This window comes from Atractosteus spatula, chromosome 6 (assembly GCF_055471065.1).
Source record: "Atractosteus spatula isolate fAtrSpa1 chromosome 6, fAtrSpa1.hap1, whole genome shotgun sequence".
Classification (NCBI taxonomy): domain Eukaryota; kingdom Metazoa; phylum Chordata; class Actinopteri; order Semionotiformes; family Lepisosteidae; genus Atractosteus; species Atractosteus spatula.
This window is the reverse complement of record NC_142711.1, coordinates 62751083-62774315: the sequence shown is the minus strand read 5'-3', so window position 1 is coordinate 62774315 and position 23233 is coordinate 62751083. Positions and strand designations below refer to the sequence as shown.

The 23233-nt window shown below is 39.9% G+C and overlaps 1 protein-coding gene across 1 annotated transcript in view; it reads left to right on the top strand.

Annotated features, from left to right (window-relative positions):
* LOC148833172 (contactin-associated protein-like 2) overlaps positions 1-23233 on the top strand; it is a 164691-nt gene that overhangs the window by 80926 nt on the left and 60532 nt on the right. Inside the window, exons 10-12 of the mRNA XM_088918173.1 lie at positions 6245-6416; positions 16881-16987; positions 17767-17886. Of these exons, the coding sequence (XP_088774299.1) occupies positions 6245-6416; positions 16881-16987; positions 17767-17886 (399 nt within the window). The remainder of the gene's footprint in view (positions 1-6244; positions 6417-16880; positions 16988-17766; positions 17887-23233) is intronic.

Below are 23233 nucleotides of genomic sequence, written 5' to 3'. Positions count from 1 at the left end.
TAAAATTCAAAGAGCATAAAGTGTTAATAAGGATATCTGTATTTTTTATGAACACAGAAGCAACAAAGAGCATCCGATATCCCAGAATAGTTATATTAGTAGATCAAAAAGAATACTCTGTACTGTAGAGAACATAGTGGCATGTTACAATATTAACTACTACTCCCACATTTATTCAATATAATATACGATGATATTTGATGAAATTAAAATTACATTCTCCCAGAATCATTTCTGAATTCTGCTCAACATGAGTATGTTACACTAATATTTAATATGAAAGTTTTATAAATAAGATGCTCATTGTATTATAGTCTGATATCACATCCTTACAATGTTTTGAAACAATATAGCCATTTCTATGACAGTGATATCTTTCGATCTTTTCCTTGAGCAAATCATATGAATTCTAGATCAGAACTTGCATAGCTGTCACACATGGAATATATGATTGAAAGGTTCAGAGTGCTTCTTTCTTGGGAATCCATGTTTGAAACATGTTTGGTAAAAGAAAAGTTTAAAGGAAGAGAAGCAATGTTTACTCATAAACCAAGTAGAATTGACAGTGTTGTTTAGTAATAAGCAATGATGTAAATGTGTGATTTTAATTAAAAAGCTGGTGCAAATGCAATCAGAGAGGTGAATTGCTCATTAAATTCTGTTGATGGGGAAATTTTCCCACAGAGTGCCCATTTGTAAATTAAGTACAGTACTTGAAACATTCTGATCTTTAGGGTCCTGCTAAAACTCCCAGCTGAAATCAGAACTTCAGAACAAACCACAGGCTGTCCAAAGAAAATGTTTTCTTTGCAGATTGGGAGTGTTTCAGATAATAAAGAAGCATGCAGGTCTAAAGTTTTTATTTAATTTTAAAATGGTCTTTCCAATTATATTTGGAAGAATACGGATCTAACATACTGTAGCAACATTATCACAAATACATTGGTGTATGAGAAAAAAACATCAAGGGATTCTATGTTCTGCTGATAAATTGTCTTTTTTTCGTGTGTGGAAAGGACAGTGACCTCAAGACTCAATCTTCCAAAATCTCTGTATTGTGTCCTATTAGCTGCATGAATCATGACATGATCATCTGCCATGGTGACTGGTTTTTATGGCTTGAAACTGTACCACGATACTTTGCAATAGTACTGCAGTCAGAATTCATTAAATGGAGCACATATTCTTAGAGAATTGCCCTGAGGGCCCAGAATTTCTAACATGTACGGAAACCATACATGGTAAGCTTAAAGAATGTCACATACGTTGCCCCCCGGAAAAAAAAAATATTATTATTGTAGTATTTTAAACAACTATCAGTCTCACCAAGTGACTTTATTAAGAGACTAGGCCATTTTACCGTTTACAGAATTTATTTTGACACACCACCACACAGCAGATCAGGTGGTGGAAGTGAGAATTTGTTCACCAATCGAATTAATGGAGAAATTTAAGAACCTGAAGGTAAAAGCCCAGGGCAGAATTTAGCCAGGATACCAAAGTGAATACTGCTCCTTTCATGAAGAGTGTCATCCTGGGCCATTGACTTGGGCATTCTTGTCCAGGGTGAAGAGTATCATTTGCTGTACTACTAACGCCACTAGTAACAACCTGGTTTTCTTATCCCAGTACTCTTGACGCACGACCTTTCTTTGCTTCTGATATCTCAAAAGATCTCAGAACAAACTGTAAATATAAGGTGGAAAATCCAGAGATTGAATTGTCTAATTCTAAAGAAGGTATGGGTGTTTAAGTTGACGTATCATTTATATCTTCTAGATAATGTAGAAAAATAAAAATGCAAACAGAACAGTAGTAGACAGAGTAAAAAGGGTTGATTTAAATCATTGGATACTACTGTATGTTTTTGACATTGTACAATGCACTAGGAAGTGTCAACTGTTCATTGCAAGAAGGATCATTGTGCACAATTTGGGTCACAATATTATAAGAAATATATTGCTACTTCGGACTTAATCCAGAGAAGAGCTACCAGAAACACTCTTAGGCTTAAGCCAAAGTCCTGTGCTGATAGGGTTGAAAAATTGAATTGAATCTCTTTAGGGGGACCTGATTTTAGTATCCCAAGTTTTCTAAGTCAAGTTAAGAAAGTCAATACAATGGACTTCTTCTGAATCAACTATGAAAAATGAACCAGAGGAGTAAAACTGGAAGCTTCAAGGAAGTGCATTCAAAATTGAAAAGACATAGCAGTTCCGCACACGTTCTGTGGGAATATGGAACAGGCAAACAGCCATCTTGTTAAAGGTGACATCCTGACTTCCTTCAAGAAAAGGGTGGATGAGATCTTCGCATTAATTAGCCACTTGCAACTGAAGCTAGCTGGGCCAAATGCCCGTCTCTGGTTTGTAATGAGAAGTTCTTGTTACAGTACATGAACAGTAATATTTTAGAAAGATAAGGTAATTTGCCCTCAAATTCTGTCAATGGCTCTTTAGAGTTTTTAACCTGTTCATGGAGAAAAAGCAACGCAAGCACACTTTTTTATGCCTGAGAAAGTGAAAGCGAGCAAGCTATTGTGTGTCGTATTGTGATTTCCAAGGAAAAAAATATTAAGCAGGTTGGCGGATTTTTATTAGTAGATGCATTATGCTAAGTCATAATGGCTAGAAGCACATGTTTTGGGAAGATAAGGTGCTGTGTAGAGTACTGGTGTATGCCAAGTTCATCCTGTGCCTCATTAAAAGAGAAGTCACTTTTGCTCTGTGCAGAGATGTTTTTTATGAATCTTGGCATTTTCTTCCAGAATTGAGGTCAGGCATGTCAGTGTGAGTGATATGTGTTTTATCTTCATACCCCAGTCGTGCAGGGTCAAGTATCAGCAGATGAAGAAGAATTGAAGTGTTTGTTTAGGCTTTGTGTGGGGGAACAGCCTTGGAATACCGAATGTAGCTCCTTTGTACTGAGAAAATGGGCTGCGAAACTGTATTTAACCACAGAAGTGTTTCAGTCGTCATTAGCATCTAGCACACTTTATGCAAGAAACAACAAAGGCAAACAAATAGGGCATTTGTTTACTAGGCAAAGGCCTAGCCTAGACTAAATCAAAGGTTCTCACGCTACAAGTATTTGCATTTTTTACTGCAGATTTTTTTGTTCCGATGCAGAAAATGTGTCTCGAACACATTAAACACTTGAGTATCGGCATCAAAAATTGGGAGTCAGTATCCTACTGCCATAATGCAGTGATGGACCAAATAATTTTGTTCTAAATAATAGAATTCTTATTCTAAATATTTAATTCATGCCAACAGTGTTCTGTGACTGGGCTACACTGCAGTTTAGGGCTCAATTACAGAAGACTGTAAACACCGTACACATGTTGATTCAGATGGTAGCATTATGACTAGAACAGTGGTATCTGCTGTACAACTTGCCTGAAACATCGAAAGTGTTTGTGTGAGTAAATATATAATTTAATCTCATATGTAAGACACACAGTTGAGTTAAAGATGTTTTTAATTGAGGTTGGAGGAGGGAGAAGGATAAAGGGAAATAGGGAAAACAGAAACAGACAGTGCTTTAAATTGATATTCAGATAGTGTTCCGCTGCATTTAATAGCATAATGAGTGAAACATATACAGTTTGTTAATAACACTTGCTACAGATGCCTGAATCAGAATGCTCACGATAGCTGAGACTCTGGGGGGCCCGTTTCAAAGTGAAAGCTGTCTCTGTCAAGCCTACCTTTCCAGCTGTTTGTGCTATCACCCATTTCAACCACGCTGTGGAAAAAAGAGACGTGGAAAATCCATATCCAGCAGCCGTGCTCGCTGTAGAGCGCCACACTGCAGGGACAGGTCTCGGATCTGGATTCTACACCCAGCCTTTCCGACTTTTCCATAGTGTCAATGGGGACCGTCTCTTATCTCCACTGTCCAGTTAGTGGAGAACAGTTCTGGTGTCTTTGGGAGGAATGTTTTCAGAAAACGAGAATTCCAGAAGAGCAGAGAAACACAGGACAGGGTAACACAAAAGTGTGGTCAAGAAGAGTTGGAAAGGTTAGCTTTAATCAAATAATAGAATGCAAGGATGTACAGCAAAATGGAATGCTTCAAATATGATTTAAATTATTTAACTATTTATTTTTTTAATTATATGATTGTGAGACAGTCTGCACTCCTGAATGCACTGTGATAGAGAAGTATTAACAGATTAAAGGAGAAATTCACCAAGCTCTTCTGAGCCATATGCATGCAACAGGTTATTGACAATCCACGAGTGGGTTGTTGGACCAGGTCTCTTTCTAGAGGAGTTACTAAGTGATGGTTTTCATCGTATTGTCATACAGGTGTTCACTGGCATGGGTGAGGGAAGTCATTATCATTTAAAACAAAGAGGTTTGACAAAACCGGCCTTATTTCCACACCTGCAGAAGGTGCACTGCAGTTGCTTCATACTGTGGGTCTTTCATGGGAAATCAGGTCAGACTTTACAGGTTTTACATTATACGATGAATAAAACATTCTAAATAACAGGTAGGAGCACTTGGAAAGACGGTTCACTCTGTCATACATACGTTCATAGGATGTTAATGTCTGCAACTTCCAAATGCACTAAACCAGTTACAGTAAAGCTCTCAAAACCTCTATATGTGCATTTAAAAAAATTGGGTCTTATATAAGTAACAGCACTTTTAACAAGCATGAATAAATTGCTTGTCTGTTGTGAGTGTGAATAGGATGAAACTACCCAGAAAAACATGAAGACTTTTTTCTTCTCTCTATGAGAAGGCTGCAGAAGGGTGGTTAACGTACGAAATGTGTTGAGCGAATACCTTCTTTTGTGATGAAACGTGGGAATGCCGACCTCCTTAGGAAAAGGAGGCATGATCACTTGTGTCATCAAGAACAACGCTTATATCTTCAGTGGCCAGTCACGCTATCAAGGCTGAGCACTCAGCGTTTCGTACTGTACATGCATGCGCACGCCTGTCATTGGAACCCACGCACATTCAGCAAGCGCACGCAAACTCGTGTGTACAGTACCCACGGTTCTGTGCGTCAAGAGGAGCACCCTGTTGCCTGTTTAAAACCACTTCCACTTGGGTTAGTTTTTGACTCCTCGCTCTGGAGAAATCTCCTGGGGCGACTGGCACTGCCTTTCTGGATATTAAATACTTGTATCAGGTCTCCATCTCACAAAACGTGACTCCAAGGAGGATTTGAGAGTGCTTCTTTGTGGTCCTAAACAGATGGGTTTCCATCTAAAGGGAAATGGTTCTCTCAGTGTCGAACAGGACCCTGAGCTGTTGCTGGCTGAAGCGTGCTGCCTAGCGGAGGAAAGCTGGACAGGGACTGGAGCAGGTGGAGCAGACAGATGTCATTACATCTTGAGGAACCTTTCCCTCACGTCCACCAAATTGATTTTAGAACAAACAGCAGGTCTCGAAAGCTGCGAGGAAGTTTTATGTCTTGTGCTTTAGCAATGCTGAGTTTTAAAGGGCTCATGCCTTGCTCTGTGTTTAAATTGAAATGGTCAGCAGAAGGGGGTTCACTGGGGGTGCCTGAAAGCTATCAGCTCTGTGCAAAGATTCAGCTGAGAGTTTGAAAGCAAGCTGTGTTGTTTAAAGGTACGGTGGATGAACTATTGTGCTTTCAAGCAGAACAGGAAACTTTTCAGAATGTGATGCACACTGGCATTAGTTAGGTCTGTGTACGAAGGAAAAACACTTCAAAGGAGCTTCAGTGTTGAGCAGAGATAAATTTTTCCCATAGTTTTCTTTATTCCGTTTGTTTATATTGTACTTAGAAGTCTACTCCAACTTTGACTCAGAAATAAGACTTTGTGGTATATTAAAACGACTCTTTGTATTTGTAGAATAAACTCTCTGTCCTTTTGGAATGTTCTTGCAGTTTGCCATAGAACAGCTTCTATTGTCTTCTTATTGTTCCCAGCTCTTTTTCTTTTTTTTTTTTTACATTTTATTATACATAACTGGGTTATTGAAATACGAAGATGAAACTGAATTCTCATATGAAGAAATGAAGTCAAAGAATCGGTACAGAAGCGTAATCTTTACGAATCTGATCTTTACCCAAAAATCCTTAGATGGAAAATAGAAAGTCGGTAAGTAAGAGATGAGGGATGTTGGAAAAACAAAACACACACACAACAAGACTGACCTACAGTATGGTAAGAAGCCAAAGGGTGAATTGCGGACTCCTCCTGTCCGCTGAGAAGCGGTCCCTAAACCCCCCTCAACTGTCCTTCCTCCTGCAGGCTACCTGCCCCGGGCGCGGAGCCCCAGCGCCCTGCCGTCCCAGCGCACTTTCCAGGGGTGCATGCAGCTGATCCACGTGGACGACCAGCTGGCTGACCTGCACGCCGTGGAGCAGGGCAGGCTGGGCAGCTTCGAGAACGTCAGCATCGACATGTGCGCCATCATAGACCGGTAAGGCGACCGGCCCCGCCGGCACCCTGCGGCACAGCGCACGGCCCACAGCCAGGCCAAGGGGGGGCCGATCTTCCGAGCAGCGGCCGGTGTCGTGTGGTGCGCATCCCCCTCCCCGAACTGCGCCGCGCAAAGCTGCTTCGGGATGTTTGATGCCTGCTGGGGATGCCGCGCTGATGGTGCGGGCAGGATCTGCGTGCGGGTGTCGGTGTTTTTGCTTCTTCCGAAGGAAGATAAAAAAAAAGGAGTTTGTACGTTTAATCTCAAGAAATCTGGGTAACATCATTTGTGCTGGGTTTTTTTTCTTTTGTACCTGATCCTGGAAATTAACAGTGATACACCAATTTATTATTATTATTATTAATAATAAAAATATAATAATAATTCTTCCCTACACTTACATATATACGCTTTTCTGGACACTCCACTAAAAGAGCTTTACATGGAAATGGTGTCTCTCCTCCACCTCCACCAGTGTGCAACCCCAACCTGGATGAGGCATTTAATTTAATTTTCCCTAAGGTAACTTGCAAACGAGTGCTTGGGTTGTAAGGTAGTGCTTGGGAGGCGACCAACACAAATATCACAAGGAAAAAGAACGGCATTTTACAAACTCTGACATTAGGTTAAAGTATAAACAAAAAAAAACCTCAAGCAGATATAAAGAAAATGGTACATAGTGTATACTGCCAGAGGAGAGGCTGCGGGAGTCATATTTCTTCACGAAATTCTAATTGAAACTCTACCATATCAATAAACATTTCACCGCGTCTATTGAGACCCGTGAAGACTTCCCAAGACATGTGACACCTTCCCCTGCCGGGTGTGTAATCGACAGTTTGATAGTCTGTCAAGTCTTCCTGGGATCAAACAGCAGGGGTCCAGCCGCCCCAGCCAGGCCCAGAAAGAGGAAGCCAAGAAACTCGATCAGTTTCCTGAATGCAGCATGCCATCATTAAGAACAGTACAAATAATGTTCTCGCAAATATGCATCTGAATTTGTTAGGACTTACAAAGGAAATATAAACGGACAGTAGTCCCCTAACCGGGGTTAAATCCTCTTTAGGTCCAGAGAAAACATCTGCATTCCCAAGATATGTTCGATACAGAGGCCCCACAAGGTTGTTTTTTAATTGTTCCTAATCAGATTTTTAAAGTAACCCAATTTCTGTTTCAGTTGTTTTTAATCAGTTTTTTCTGTAGTTTTCACAGCCATTTAAATCGAATTGTTGCATTGGGAATCGGCGCTGCTCTCTCCTGGGAACAGTTTTATTACAGTCGCTAATTTTATTTGCTCCTTACGATGTACTTGCTTTCTGCCGGCAACGAGGAATTATTAGACGGCGAATAAATGGAGAGAAACCAGGCCTTCTGCATCTTTAGTTAACTATTAATAAGAAATAATCAGATGGTTTATTGCGCTTAATGAAGCGTGAGCTGCAGCAGTCTGAACGGTCTTTCCTATTCTTTTCTATAGCTCATTCTAAAGGGTAATATTTTTATTTTAGAAATATTTTAATAGTTTCAGTATAAACTATATTAATATTTTGGGTTGTATTATGTAACCACACACAACAGATATTCAATATAAATATATTTTATATCAAAATATTAGAATTACCATTAAATATTATAGATTATCTTTTAGAATGTTTATTAATGTGGTTTTATAGATGCATATTTTATATTGATATAAATATAATTATTTGCTATTGAAAATATTAGATTAGAGGTGATGTACTTTAATCACTTTTTTGTTCTGCATTAATTAGCATGTGCTCATCCTGAGCAACACATTTCAGGATTAAACTGTTTGCAGAAGCCAGGCAGAACACTGTAACCCCAATCAGTGATGCGGTGGTTTCCACCCTTTTACCTCGCTGAAAGAAAAAAAAATGCTTTTTTAAATTAAAATTAGCTGAATTTGTTTCCTCGGTGGATAAGCAAGAGCCGTGATCTGACCTTTAGCTCTTCAGTTGGAAGCCTCTGCTGCAATCACCCACTTAATTATTTAATTGACAAGGAGGCGTGCAATTAAATTATTAAGATCCTGGCCGGAACAAGGTCCCGAGGGCACCGCTGGGAAGTAGTGAGAAGACCTGCTCTAGCCTTTCAGTCAATGTAGCATTTTCACAGAAGGGCGATGCACTCTCTGGAGATAGTTCATTACAGTGAACCTACAGTAAGACCTGTTAATAACATTTGAAATAAAGGGCAGTGAAATCGGGATCATTAAACATAAACACTGAGAAACCCTACAGATAAACAGCCGCACGGATGTGAAGATTCAGATGTGTCAAGACTGCCATCACTGAGAGATTAAAGAAAATTAGACACACAAACAGGTTTTTATTGTGTAGACCCATAGCTTTCGGTTGGCATCAATATACATGCTTTAAGAGTGGAATTGGAAAGCTCTTTCACTGTTCACAATGATAGTTTAATAATGTTTATCCAACTGTATCTCATTGTGCCAGTGGTGTAGCAGATCCATAGCTGCTGTTCAGTAATTAGACAGGATTTTTTGTACTAATGATGGAGAACTTGGTTACTTTGACCTTGATTTGCTCACAGCCTGTATCTGAGCAGGTGTTGAGAAAATCCAGCCTTCTGTGCCTAATGATGTTAAAGATACGCAGCACAGCGTAAAAAAAAAAAAATCAAATCTGTGCCCAAACTAGTCTTGTACAGTGAAGCCTGACTGAGGTTTAAAATGTCTATATCAACCTGGGACGGAAAGTAATAGTTTTGGCAGGCAAAGCCTATGAAGTTTAAATGAGTATTTTTTGGGATGATATGAGCTCAGATGTAATGAAGCGTGGATATTCGTTTCCCACCAGTGTATACAGTATTATGTGTTGTCGTTTAAACTGCAGTATAGGTCTTGCAGGCACACTGGAGGTGAGAAACGCAAGTGATGATATACGTGCAGATGCTGTGTGTGCTAGAGAGAATGCCAGCTCGTGTGCACAGCCCTTTGTACATATAGGAGTTTCACCAAAGCTTGAACACATAACGTCCAAACTTCGGTCTTCCTGGAGCGTGTTGCCAGACTGAAGATTCTGACTCCGGAATGCATTCCGACTCGCATTTACCCCTCAGCGTGAGCTGGAAATGATTGAGAGCACTAGCGCTTTTATCTACAAATGTGTCTGTCATTCAGGAAAACATTGTTTTAAAAGTAAAGTAACTTCAGGATCTTATGCATCCCTTATTTCCTCCAGATTGGTCTCTTCTCTACAGACGATCTTAATTATAACTACACACTATTTCTTCATTTAAGAGGGGTGTCAGTTCTTGTCTGGCCCTATAGATTTGAAGTCCAGTTATATTTTATAGGGAACACAGAAGTCCCTTTGCCATAATGGAAGGACACTGTCCCTGTACCATAACCCACATTCCAACACATTCAAACAGTAGTTGCTGTCTAACTGCTATTGCAGTCATAACTTAATTATGCTATTTACTATTTACAAGAAACGTTCCTGTTCACACCCATTAGATAATGTGTATAGATCTCACAGCACTGCCACTCCTAATAAAAGGAGCTGCACTATTTTATAGCAGTGAAGGATTTATTGTTTGTGTTACTATCAGAATATTTATCAATCTGCTCTGGCAGAATTGTTTTTTAATCTGCTGTTTGATTTTGAAAAAGGCGTCAGGTTTCAAAAGCTGTTGCCTTGTGGCATTCCAGGCATTTTAGTGTTGATGTAGGTGAAGAATTCTCTTTTCCATGCGCTGTGTTTTCTTGACTTCTCTTGAGTTAGACAAATGAGCTAAGTCCCCATTGGAGGCCGGATGGAAAAGAAAGCAGCACTTCATCCCGACACAAGGGCATGAAGCAAAACTATTTTTATGAAGTCAGCGTCTGTGTTTCTAAATGTTGCCGACCACATCAAAATAAAAAGAAGCTGGTGTTTATCAGCCTCTGTATTAGTGCCCATTCAAATCAATACTCAATTTAAATGGCTGGGCAAAGTGTCAGTAGCTGTGATGTGTGAAGGGAGTGGATTTCTGTGCTATGTGCTCATCTCCCAGGACATATCAAACTCTATGCAGTCCCCGTCACCTCTGGAAGTCTAATCTGTTGTGAGCATTTTAAACTAACATCATCACTTTGTTATTGTCCATAATAGCTGCATTATAAAACTGTCAGTTTCTATTAGGCAAGCTCAGCTCAACACAGAAACAGGCACAGCAGACAGGGCTGGATGTAAGAGTCTTTGCCTTCAATCAAAAGCGTCCCCAGGCCAGAATTCAAACCTGTTTAGAATAAGAAAACCCTGGGCTCTACCTTCCTTCCACGTGGAAAGGTTTCTGGCCTCAGGGTCTGTGTGGAGCCTGAATGGTGCCTCCCACCCCACAGTCACCTGGGGCACAGCCGCCCCCAAACCCATACTGCTCTTTCCTGGTGTCATCCAAGCGTGGAGCAGCCCTGTGCTCTCAGACACACCTTCTGTCCTGGCCCTCCCCAGGACTAGCAGCTTCATGATATCACATGGATGGAAGTCAAAGCGCTAGACAAGACACCCTTCTTGACAAAGAAAGGAAAGAAGTGAAAATGTTAAATGAAACCCTCCTGTCACCACTGAAACACTGTATTCTGCTGGGATTATCATGCCGTTATCTCTAGTGCTACACAATTGCTTGCACTAAGAGGATCACTCATTAATTTTTATGTCGTGCAGTATTTTCACTGCATTTGCATTAATGATTTTGAAATGGGAGAGAGACAGGTAGCTCTCTGAAGTGGGCTGAGGTACTGCATATTCAATATTGTACAAGACAAAAATGCAGGCAATGAAATTGAGAAGTGTCCTTTAGTTTTGGATTTAATGCTTTATCCCTCAGCCTTAATTTAAGTCTCTGGACATGATCATGTTTCTCAATTAAAGTGAAGAATGGGTCATTGATTGTTTTAAACCTACAGCATTAATGAGACTTTGACTCGTTCCATGAAAGAAGAGAGAGACACTTGGTAGGTTAACAGTTTCATTTGTAAACCTAATCTTAATATTAATATTTTCAGTAGTTTCAATCATTTGATTAACATCTTGACTTAATGCAATTTATTTTCTGCCCTGGTAATATTTTCAGATTTTGTGTAATTAATAAAAATAATAGATTAGTAAAACCCTTATAATTAAGAGAACTTTATCTTTTTGCACCCAAACTAATTTAACAATCGGTGTTTCTTTGGATGTGGCAGTAGCATAAAAGCTGATAAAGGAAAGGTTGCTGTTCCACTCCAAGCCTTGGCTTTAGTACAGCTGGGATAATGAATTCATAACTGTTAGATCTTACATGCTGCTCTGATATTTGTGATTTTTCAAAAAACAACAGAGCTTATTTTTTTAAATCACAAAGACTGTGTTCTCAAAACATCAAATGTTTGCAAGTGTAGGAGGCTTGGTGACTAATTTGAAATTCACTCAACATTTGTTCCGTAACTGTTTTCCTTATTGTTAATGGCCCTTTGCTTATCCTCTGTGCTGCACGTAGGGTATGCGGGGGTTGACAGTAGACAAATAGATTGGTTTTTAAAAATAGCATTTATCGTTTAGTTATGCTTCTCAAATGCACGGAACTTTGCATTTCTCAATCCACAGAATCACACTACAGAAATGAATTACATGTGTCCACCACCTGTTCCAAATGTATCAGTTACACCTGAGGTTCTTGGCTGTACAAGAAAACAAGGCCATAGTGTTTTCCAGCCATGATCAATAAGATCCTTTGATATCCCACCAGGAATACATACAGTATGATTGCATTTGTAATAATCTGAAAACACCACACATGTCATCTCAGCTCTTTTTGAATTTTCATCCCTAACTGTGTGTAATTGAGCATGACAAAAACTTAGGAAGAAGATCACAGGATGTTCCTTTGCATCTGTGATGCCAATTACTGGGAGCCAGTTCTACCTGTCTTTTGATCTGTGAAAAACTTCATTTTGCTTTGGATGAATAAAACCTCTGAGATTCTTCTAAATTTCGTTGCAGCATTCAATGAGAGAAGATTTACAATTCCTGTGACTGGTTTATCAAACTTTCTCATAATTATTATGAATTTTCTCTGAAATGTTACTGTCTTTCTAATTACAAAGTGCATCAGTTTCAAATTAAGTGCACGGCTAATTTTTGTAGGATCCTGAGCAGAGGAGTCTGTGTTACCATGAGGATCTTTGTTTTTTGGAGTTCATTCAGAAAAACCTTACCCTCTCAGCATTTGTACAGGATGTTAGCACAGTTACACCCTCATAAACTTGCATCATCGTAAACAACATATTTTTTTTCATCGTTTAACCAAGTATTGCACATGCAAGTTAGCGCCACTCCCCTTTTAAATCCAGTTAAATCTGTTTTTTTCACAGCTGTGAAACAATTTTATTAAAAGCCATTTAGCCATTTTTAATTAATTATTTGATTACTTTGTTGCAGTTTCAAGAAAGCATGCTTTATTGTTACGTTTGCCAAAACATTTAGCCGACAAACCTCTAATAAACTAATAATACTAATAAACTGTTGCTCTTCCTTGTATATCCATCTTTTCATTGATTATCAGAAAGCCATTTAGCCTAGAAGCCAAGGGTACCAGGCTGTAAATCTGTTTATTGTGATTTTTCATTTATTTTGATTTCGGAAATTAATTAATGAACAGTTTCATTATACAACAAGCACTGTACTGTACTACTTGTCCATTACAAGGTAGAATGTCCTGTTATTCAGTGATCTCCATTTCAAGTCCAGTCTGCAGTTTGTCACTGTCTGACTATGACTGGCGTTTCCCAAGAGTCATGAGTCTCTCTGCTGGTTGAGCGCTGACGTTGAGTCAGTGATAGCTTCTTCAGTGGGCACAGAAACAACTGCCCCTCTGGCCTGCGGGCAGCAGCCCAGCCTGGGTATCAGTGAGAGAGCAGTTGGTGCTAACTGTGCTGTGGACTGGAGGTGAGCTCACTGATTGAGTGGCAAGCGGACTTGGCCGCACATGTTTAAAAGCATATTTTGCATGTATCGTACCCGAGTCCCTGCAGGTCTAGAAAGAGGGTTGTACTGATCATATCTGGGTGAGTAACGGATGGCACTTAAAAACGGGCAAGAGGTGCAAAATTAAATAAATGATGCTTTCTGCCGTGTCCTCTAAGAGCTAACGGACTGACATCCAGTATGAGGCATTGATTACCTCCATAAATGAATCTTCTTGACCTTAATAAACAACTTGATTAGACATTTAAACCTGCTGTATGAGCCTGAATCTTGTTGGAGTGACGCTTTGGCTTAAGAAATAACTACTCAATGGATATAGGGTGAAATTTCTAATTAATAGCACCGTAATTGGATTTTGTGATTTATATTGTTCATGTACACCTGCGGCACTTTAAAGTTGTTTAAAGTGAGCTTTCTTCCTAGAGTTAATACTTTGGGGAGACGAAAGATGGAATAGTTAATATTCATTCCTTAATGAAGTGGCACACAATCTTGCACAGGTCCTTGCCAAACAATACAAACACCTTTCTTCAAGGAGTCCTGGTCTTCCAATATTCCCTTCCTTATTAAAAGAAAGCTGCAGCATATCTGGTTCTTGAATACTCAATGAACTGTGTTTCAATTCCCACACAATATTTTTGTATTTATTGCTGAGTGAAAAGAAATTAAATGGCTGAGTAATTTAATGAATATACCACCTTTGTCATAAACAAGTGCCATTCACCTCACATTTTACAAGGAACGGCCCATAAAAGCTTGTACAAGCACAGTCATAAATTTTTCAGCATGTTTGCTTAAGAATGTATATTACAACCGCAAAGATTCCCTTTTCACAAAATGCTAAGGAAATGTTTTTGTTCTTAGTAATAAAATTATCATTTCAAAGATCCATGGCAATACCTTTCATTCATAAGTGTTGACTAGTGCTCTGTACAAGGATTTCTACAGTATATACCCAGGTACATGTCTGTACAGTCGAGACAAAATATTTACCTCCCTTAATGCTGTGCAATAAAAAAATATGGAATGCATTGAAGGTCACAATCCCATTATCATTATTTCGAAATATAGAAAATGTAACACTGGAACAGCATATCAGGATGACATTATTGCTTTCTTTATTTTTGATTTTTAAAGTACAGTAATAATAATATGCTCTTTTTCAGGTTAACAAAAACTCTAACAACCAATGCCTGATACACGGTTCAACTGTAATAAAAATGGTTATATAAAATAGACTCAACAATCATTGATATAAACATCTAAGCATTCTGTTCATTTCTACAGTACCATAGAGGCAATCAATGACTGTATTTCCAAAGACTGTTTTTCCACATTTTTAAACCTCTTTAAGCAACAGGTCTCAGTGTCCAAGACTAAACTGCACAATAAAAGCCTATGAAATATGTCATTTCACACCAAATACATAATCCCAATCATTACCAGCAACACAGCAATATTAAATATTGTGGAAGTGTATCCAAATCCACACATTAAACATAGTAAAATATCTGGATATTTGTTAATAGATTCATGTGTGCCACACCTGAGATCAATAGTATTTTCAGTGCCCTTCAGTATATGACATGTATAGTGCCAGTACTGTGATTTTTAACTTCTATTTTTTTATTTCTACAGTTTTTTTTATGTTTTCCTCAAGATGTATGTAGAACACACCTCTCTTCAGCATTAGGAAAGAATATGGTAAAAAAAGTCATATGCATACAGCCAGAAAAACTAATTAGTTTACCTCATATAAAAAAGATTAATTAGTCCTTCTTTCCTTCATCAAATTTAATTTATGAAGGTATTGTTTTGAAACAATACCTTCTTGTAAGTTTTGTGAATAAAACAGTTTCCAGCTATTTTTCTGAAGTGGAAATTGCAAGAATGCACTATTGAGAGTCCTGCCTGAGCATAAATTGGGCTATGTGAGTGTGCATTGAAAGTGTGTCCAGTCTTCATGTCAGTGTTTGTAAGGTGGAAGGCAAGACTCCAGCAGTGTTTGATGTGCTGTGGACTGAGTTAGAATAGCAAACACATTTTTTTATTGAACACACAAAAAACTCATTACAATGGACTCAAAGGCAGAACCATACAATTACACCCAAGAAAAAAAGCAAGGATAGTGATATTTGAAGCTCCAATCAGTTTCCTTCTTTTCTGACATCCAAGGCCAGAAATACATTTCTAATTCAACCCCCCTCAAGGTTAATTGCTTACCGAGTTTTGTGCAAAATGCACACATGCACACATCTTAATTTCCTGTAAAAATGGGCTTTACTAATCTTATATCAAGATAATTGCAATCTAAAAACACAGTTCAGCGTTGCTGAGATCATTTTCCTCTTAGAATACGAAATACCCAGTGAGCTTCTTAATGAAATAGCACAGTGCACAAGCACATAGTTGTGAAAAAAAGAATATTGCTTTTATCAACACTATACTTCTAAAATGGTCCAAGCACTGTAACAGTCATTTACCAATAGAACATGTGAGTACTTTATTTTTGAGGTGATGCAGTAGAAGAAGCTGAATTTGACCCCAGAAGCACATTGGCATGTTGGCTATTTCTTCTGCTCCTGGGTCCTGGGCACAACCTCATGACATCTGAGTGTGCATGTTCTCCCCTAGTCTGGTGAGGTTTTGCCAGGTGAGCTGGTTTCCTCCCACTCCCAAGCGTGTGCAGATCAGCTCTCATTGGCTGTTCCAAATTGTCTCCCGCTCCGCGACCCCTTTGTGAACTGGTGTCCCACCCGTGTGCAGAGCAGGTATGTACAGTAGCTCTGCCGATTTGCTCGCTGTGCTTTCAGAACGGCTTTCTGAGAATGGGCAAACTGATTCGGGTTCGGGTGCTAGGTGGATCACAGTCTCTCACCATTAGAGATCAAAGCCATTACTGTAGAGTGAAACTGTTTGTCTGGACTATGGCTTCCCAGCCCAGGGTGTGAATCGATCAGTTATGTGAATACAAGTCATTGGATATGTTGAGGGTGGTCACAGGCATAATTAAATCTTGATTTAGGAGTCTGGTGCAGGGCATTTGCATACAGTTTTCTATATAGGAGATGCTCGTAAATTATGGCAAGCCGAATTATCACTCAGAAAACTGCTTTTCAGGAAATCATATCTGGGGATATCTCTAAATCATTAAAGTAAATTAGCCCATGTGTGAGCTGCAAAGCAACAAGTTAATTACACGCTGAAAAGCAAAAATAAATTTGGCTCACATTCCCAAAGAAAGCTCCACAGCCAAAATATTATTTTATTTTACTTTCCTACATGATGATACAGTAGCTCACATAGACTTAAAATATTATCGTGTCTAAACAAATAGGCCGTAGGTTGGTTTTGAGAGGAAGCCTGACTTTCCTTTCAAATAAAGTCACAGAACAGAGCGCCCTCTGGAGTCAACTGTGGAAAGTGTCTGTCCTCAGGTGGTGCTTTTCAGCCTCTCTTTCTGTCTGCACAGGTGCATGCCCAATCACTGTGAACATGGAGGCAGGTGTTCACAGACATGGGACAGCTTCGGGTGTAGCTGCGATGGAACTGGATACACTGGAGCTACCTGCCACACCTGTAAGGATACCTCCTTCACAATTACAGCCATCCTACAAGTATCCTCTCTGCCACTGTGGCCCATAGTTAAGGAAGATTAACTGTGGTGGTTCTGATCGGATAAGTGTTCTGATCTGATAGGAAAAGATAGACATTTTACTTCTCTCATTTACCTTTGTTAATTTGTCATTTGCCATGGTCTGCTAACGGTTGGCACACACAAGAATGTTAAAAATCATCCAAAGCTGGTAAAAATGTAGAACTGAAAATCATTTCTGTGAAAAATTCTAAGAACCAATTGTTTCATAAAAAAAACAAAAAGAGAGCCCTCAAACGACTTGAAGAGCACCTGTATAAAAGATTGTTCAAATTATTGTCAGTACATCATGTACAGCATAATCCCTCACTGATCACCTTGTCTTTCATCCTGCAGTTGCTTTCATAGCAGAATTCATAGCCCACTTGTGTCTAAAAGCCTTGAGCATGTGTGGCCTGATTTTCTTTGCTGTCCTCACAGCATATGGGCATTCACACAGCATAGAAACAAATCACAGCAGCAGGCATTAGCAAAGCACAAGCAGAGATGCAATGTCATCTGTTATATCTTCAGCTTCCTGGCAGGCCATGCAGAAATCAACGCTGTGAAATTGAGGAGACTAGCAGTATACATTGAAACTTTTATTAAACAGAAAAAAAAATAATTCTGATTCACAGTGAAAGTGCTGAGAAGGACACTGTTCAGACATTTCAGTTATGGAACAAACGTGGCTCCTAATGGCCTGCTTGTACTATTTCTCTAGCCATCTATGAACAGTCCTGCGAAGCCTACAAGCACCTCGGTAAGACTTCAGATTCGTACTGGATCGACCCAGATGGGAGTGGACCGCTTGGGCCTTTTAAGGTGTACTGTAACATGACAGGTAAGAGACGGCCCTGTGAGAATAACACTTGTTCTGTCATCAGAGGCTGTGGTATGCCAGGGTGAGATCCGCCATCTCACAGCCTGACAAACACTATGTTGAATATGTGTATGTAATGCTTGTCAGAGCCCTCAAACACAGAACTAGTTGCTGAGCTCCTGGGCAATATGAACTTTCTCACAAAAGAAGCATTTCCTGTGAGTCCTGTGACAGCCGGGGGGACATTAACAAAAATCTAAAGAAAATGTGTCTTTTGACAGAAGTAGAAAAAACACCTCTAGCAGAGAATCTAATTCTCTTTACTCTGCCTTATTTTCTGCTGTACAGACTTTTTTGAAGCGATAGTCAAAATATTTCTCCTACTGAAATGTACACTACGAAGCACAGTGTTACTTTAAACATCCAGCAAATTCATTGGTCCTGTTAAAATTTGGAGGAAGCAGGCATCCATAAATGAGCATCTCAGTCTGGCTGGAAGCTCCAGCAGATCTCCTGGAGCCTGGGATTGAATTGCACATCCGCTGCCAGACCATAAAGCATGATACACACATGCACCGACAAAGCAAGACAGAAAGAACACCAAATGACAAAGTTCAATATTTGCATCATTAGTGTCCCTCCTAGAGCTGGACAGATGGTAGACCACAAAAAGCTAATTTTGTTTTTAAAACATGCTCTCTTGCCTATAGCTGTAAAAGCTGGGTTTTTTCAGAGCATGGCCTCCATTATACCCAACCATTACAGCACAATTGGACGCCTCAGTCTGCTGTTCCAGTCTTTCCCTTTCCACACAGAAATGAAGAGTTATGTGTTCTGAGGAGAATTTAAGATACTAGAAGATCTGAAACTCCCATTTTTGCTGTAGTCGCTACAAATGACTTGCGCTGTGTGACTCCTGCAGTGGACTGGTGTCCCGTCCAGGATGTATCCCACCTTGCGCCTGTTACTTGCTGGGATAAGCTCCGGGCTCCCTCATGACTCTGAACTGGTTGAAGCGATTCGAAAATGGAAGGATGCGTAGGTGGATACATTCCTCCTGTTTACGTCTGTTTGATTTAATGCTTAGCTTTCGGGCTGTCAGGCCCAGAGGACAAGTGATCTCTGTGATCGCCTGTTTTGTTGGCGAGGAGAGGCAGGCATCTACACAGAAAGGGCAGCATGTTCTATGGCTCAGACATCACAAGCTGGACCCAGGCTGATGTCCCCGGTCAAACAGGAGACGGATTCCCCAAGAGAAGGTGCACAGCTGGGAAAACAGCTGCCCAGCGCTCTCTCAACTCGCAGTGAGCCAGCACTGACACCCTGACGCCCTGACACCCGTGCTCCTGCAGTCACTGCGCGCTCTGCAGCGAGGTGCTGGCGAGCCTGCATCCCGTCAAGCTGTGAACGGCTCTGCCTGTTGGGTGGGTCGGAGGAGCACATTCTTTCCAAGCAGTGCAGAGACATGAGCCTCCAGCCAGTGACGCCAGATGAGAAACACAAAAAATCATGCTCTTTCTTACACGATTTTCAGTGTACCAGCATATTATCAAGTACCTTTGGGTCACATTGTGATAATATCAATTAAAAATATCCTGGCACATAAAGTAACTTGGTGTTATATTTGAGTTTAAAAAGTGTCTTGTATTAAAACTCTCAAAGTAGGGAACCCATGATATCAGAAAAGGAAGCAAAATCAGGTTTATGAGAGTCCATGCAGTTATCTTTGTGAATAAAGGAGAACCTACAGTATCTGAGACCTGTTTTTGCAACATATATGTATAAAACACACAGGGTAGTAACATTCTAAACAGTAGCAAAGCAGCCATGCCTCTGATTTACAGTAGACAAGTCGTATCACAGGCGAACGTGCAGTGCACCTGTGGTGGCTTCGGGGGCGGAGTATAATAATAACGTTAATGATGGGAAGACTGGTATCGCCCAGTCTGAGGGCCGGCAGGATGAAGGGTTCTGCTGACAGGGTGCATGCTCTACGGTACTCAGACAGCACTTGGCTCTCCAGTGATCGGTTAGGCAGGAGGCGACCGGGGAGTGGAAGTAATGAAGAGACGGGTGCTGCCAGAGGGGAGGGGAGGTGCGTCTCAGGCCGCCAGCATGCCTGCTTGGTCACGGTTCGGTGTCCATTCATCCACTCCGACCCGCCGCCACACGGCGCCACTCCCGTCTCCAAATTCACAGCCACAGCTCTGGCAACAAAAATATCAAGCACAGTTTTCTGTTGTTGTTACTGTCTTACAGTACATCGTGCGTTAATGCCCAACAGGAACAACACTTGCCCATTTGAATGGTGCCCTCTCATATTAAAGTCTTATTCGATGAGCAACTTAAGTAGCTAGAAAAATGTACACCTCTGTTCATTTTGGATTAGTGGTGAGGCAAATTAGGTACTGCATCCAATTTAGATAAATTTAATGTATTAAGTGAACTATTTGCCGTGTTAAACCATATGCGAAGGCATGGTTAATCAGTCCCTGGAATTTGAACAGTGCGCAGGAATGCAAATCATATACTTAAAAGGCTTCCACAGCCCAAAGACTGACATCATATGCCGAGTATCAGGCTAATTTTCGATTTCCATCAGACAGGGTGAGTAGCACGTACAGCAAATTATCCTCAGCTCATTCCAGTGATTCGAGAAGAATTTTAACATTTCTTTAGCAATTCCAGAATTTAATTTTGTTTCAAGCTGCAGATGTTTTGTATCTTGTCATGCTGCATATCGGTATTATCGTCTAGATAAGTAATTTAATTTCAGAATCTTCTATAGTATCTATCTTCTATCTTCTGTAGTATTCCCACTACAGAGTCACTTGCTCTCAAGTCCAGTATTACAAGTAAGCTTTACAGAAAATTGCTCTGTTAGGCATTAACAAAACAGTAATTTGCTTTAGGTTTTAAAAGAAATCTCTGACATAATGAAAGGGACAAATAATGAATGAGTTATTTTGCCAAAAGAAAATGTTGTTTTGGAATAGTTTATTGCTGGTAATGGCGTTTAAGCTCTTCATTATCTTAGATGTTGTAGAATGTCATTTCAAATATTCTCATCCACAACAGAAAATCAACAGGATGATTTTCAATTTATTTTGGTCTAAAAGCCAAATTCCCTTTATTTTCTGAAAATAATTTTAGGAGGATGTCTAGACAATATAAATAGCTTGTGATAAGGCTGCACTGGTGTTCATGATAAACTCAAACATTAGAATATGAGGTTTATTGTTTTGTATATAAGCAAATGCTAGCTTTCAAATTTCACACTATGAAGAAGGAGCCACTTAAGAAAACAATAACATTTTAAGGGGGAAGTTGCAAAGAAGACCTTTGGATGTGTTAAAAAGTTTTCAACACAAGAGGCTTAGACAGCTGGTCACTCCAACAAAACAAAGTGATTTAGCACCTGAGTGATATAAAAGCAGATCTTAAAACGATTGCTGCCCTACTTAAGACTTTAAAAAAACAAAGTCTCTTAGGATAAATTCTATTTTAGTAACCTTTGCTACTCAGCTTTTCTCCTGTGGGGCTCATGGTTCTGTGCTGTTTGACTTCCTACTGTTTTAAACAAGGAAATTCTCTGCCAATCCAGGGATTAGATACACAAGGTCAGACTGCCCTTTCCCCAGGCTAACAAAGACAGCGTGTCTGTGTTTCTGTCTCTGTGGATGTGCCACTATGAGCCCTCCTTGTTACGGTTTTCCTGGTGCCCTTTTCTGACTTGTCACAGCCTGTGAGGGGTTGTTTCAGAAGGGATAAAAGCTCGTTCAAACCTACATTCTGCTAATTGGAGAAACCTGTGTTCTCAGATTTATGGCTTATTTGATGGTGGTCTCAGCTCTCATCTTAAAAAAAAGTCAGTTTCCTTAGCTGAGTGTTTTATGAATGGGCCCTGTTTTAGAAACATTTGATAACAGACTTTGTTTTATTCTTCTGTGACAGAGAAAAGAATGGGTCTGTAAATAGAAATTCAGTACTCCGCAATAACATCTCAATCAATAGCTCAGTCTAGTCTCTACCCCATTTATTCAGTTGAGAACAGATTCCCATTTAAAATGACAACTTGGACAAGGAGCTCAAAGCCGTAAAGCAGATAAAAACAGAGAACTCTCATGCAAAAGCATCATTAAAAATAAATTGCCATGCAGATAGAAGCACCAGTTTAGTTTTGTCCTCTTTTGAGGAATATTCCAACTGCAAGCTGTTGTAAACTGAAGGCAGTCCTGAGTAATAGGTATTTAAGCCTTGAGAAGTACCATTTTAAAGGTCATCAAGTTTTAATTTGTTAACTTGTGAAGAAAAACCATGAAGAGAATGAGAAATTTTACCAACGCGATGTCATAGTTCCCCAGGGGGAAAAATTCTCAGAAATTCCCAATGAAACATCATACTAGTAGCTCAGGAATGATTTGCATAATTCTGATACATGCACAAGAGCTAAAATTTATTATATAAAGAAATGACTCATTTAATAAGACACTTTACAGTAGATAAGCTGAAGACTAACATGCATTGCAGTAGCACAGCTAAGGTGGGTTTATGTATCTGTAGTCCATTTTGCTTTGTAGGAGTGTAAGAATGTGATTTTATCCCCTAAACCCAGTGCTGGAAGATACAGATATCCCCATCACTTGTAGGTGACCTACAAATCAACACTTGTTTTTCTCCCTTTCCAAAAACAATTGCCAGCATATCTAAAAAGGACAAAAAAAGACATTCTCTGCTGTTCTCTACACAAGTGAGCCCCAATCAGAAAAGAATTAGCCGGAATCCTGACCAGGTCTAGTGTAAGTGATCACATTACTCCTGTCCTTGAGTCCTTACACTGGCTTCCTGTCAGGTTTCAAGTCAACGTCAAAATCCTCCTGCTCACCTATAAGGCTCTGCATGGCTTGGCACCTCAGTACCCGTCTGATCTACCATTGCCCTACTCCCCACCTCGAAACCTTTGCTCTTCTAATTCTGGTCTCCTATCTGTCCCCCAAGCCCGTCTACACTATGGGTGACAGGGCCTTCTCCTGTGATGCCCAAAAGCTCTGGAACTCTCTCCCCAAGGATATCAGAGAGTCACCTTCTCTAAACTCCTTCAAATCCAGACTCAAAACCTTCTTCCTTAGAAGAGCCTCTACTTAACTGGTACCCCTTTGCTCCTACCATACCGTCTCCTCTCATTGTGTATATATTGTGTATTTTTTGTTGTTGTTTTTAATTCTGTAAAGCGCTCTGAGAAGCCACCTTTATATGTATTGTGTATACAGTACATATACATATATATGTATATATATTTATGTAAAATAAAGCTTATTGTTATTATCTGCCTGAAGTATGATAGGACTGTACAGTATGTGCCCTGCCA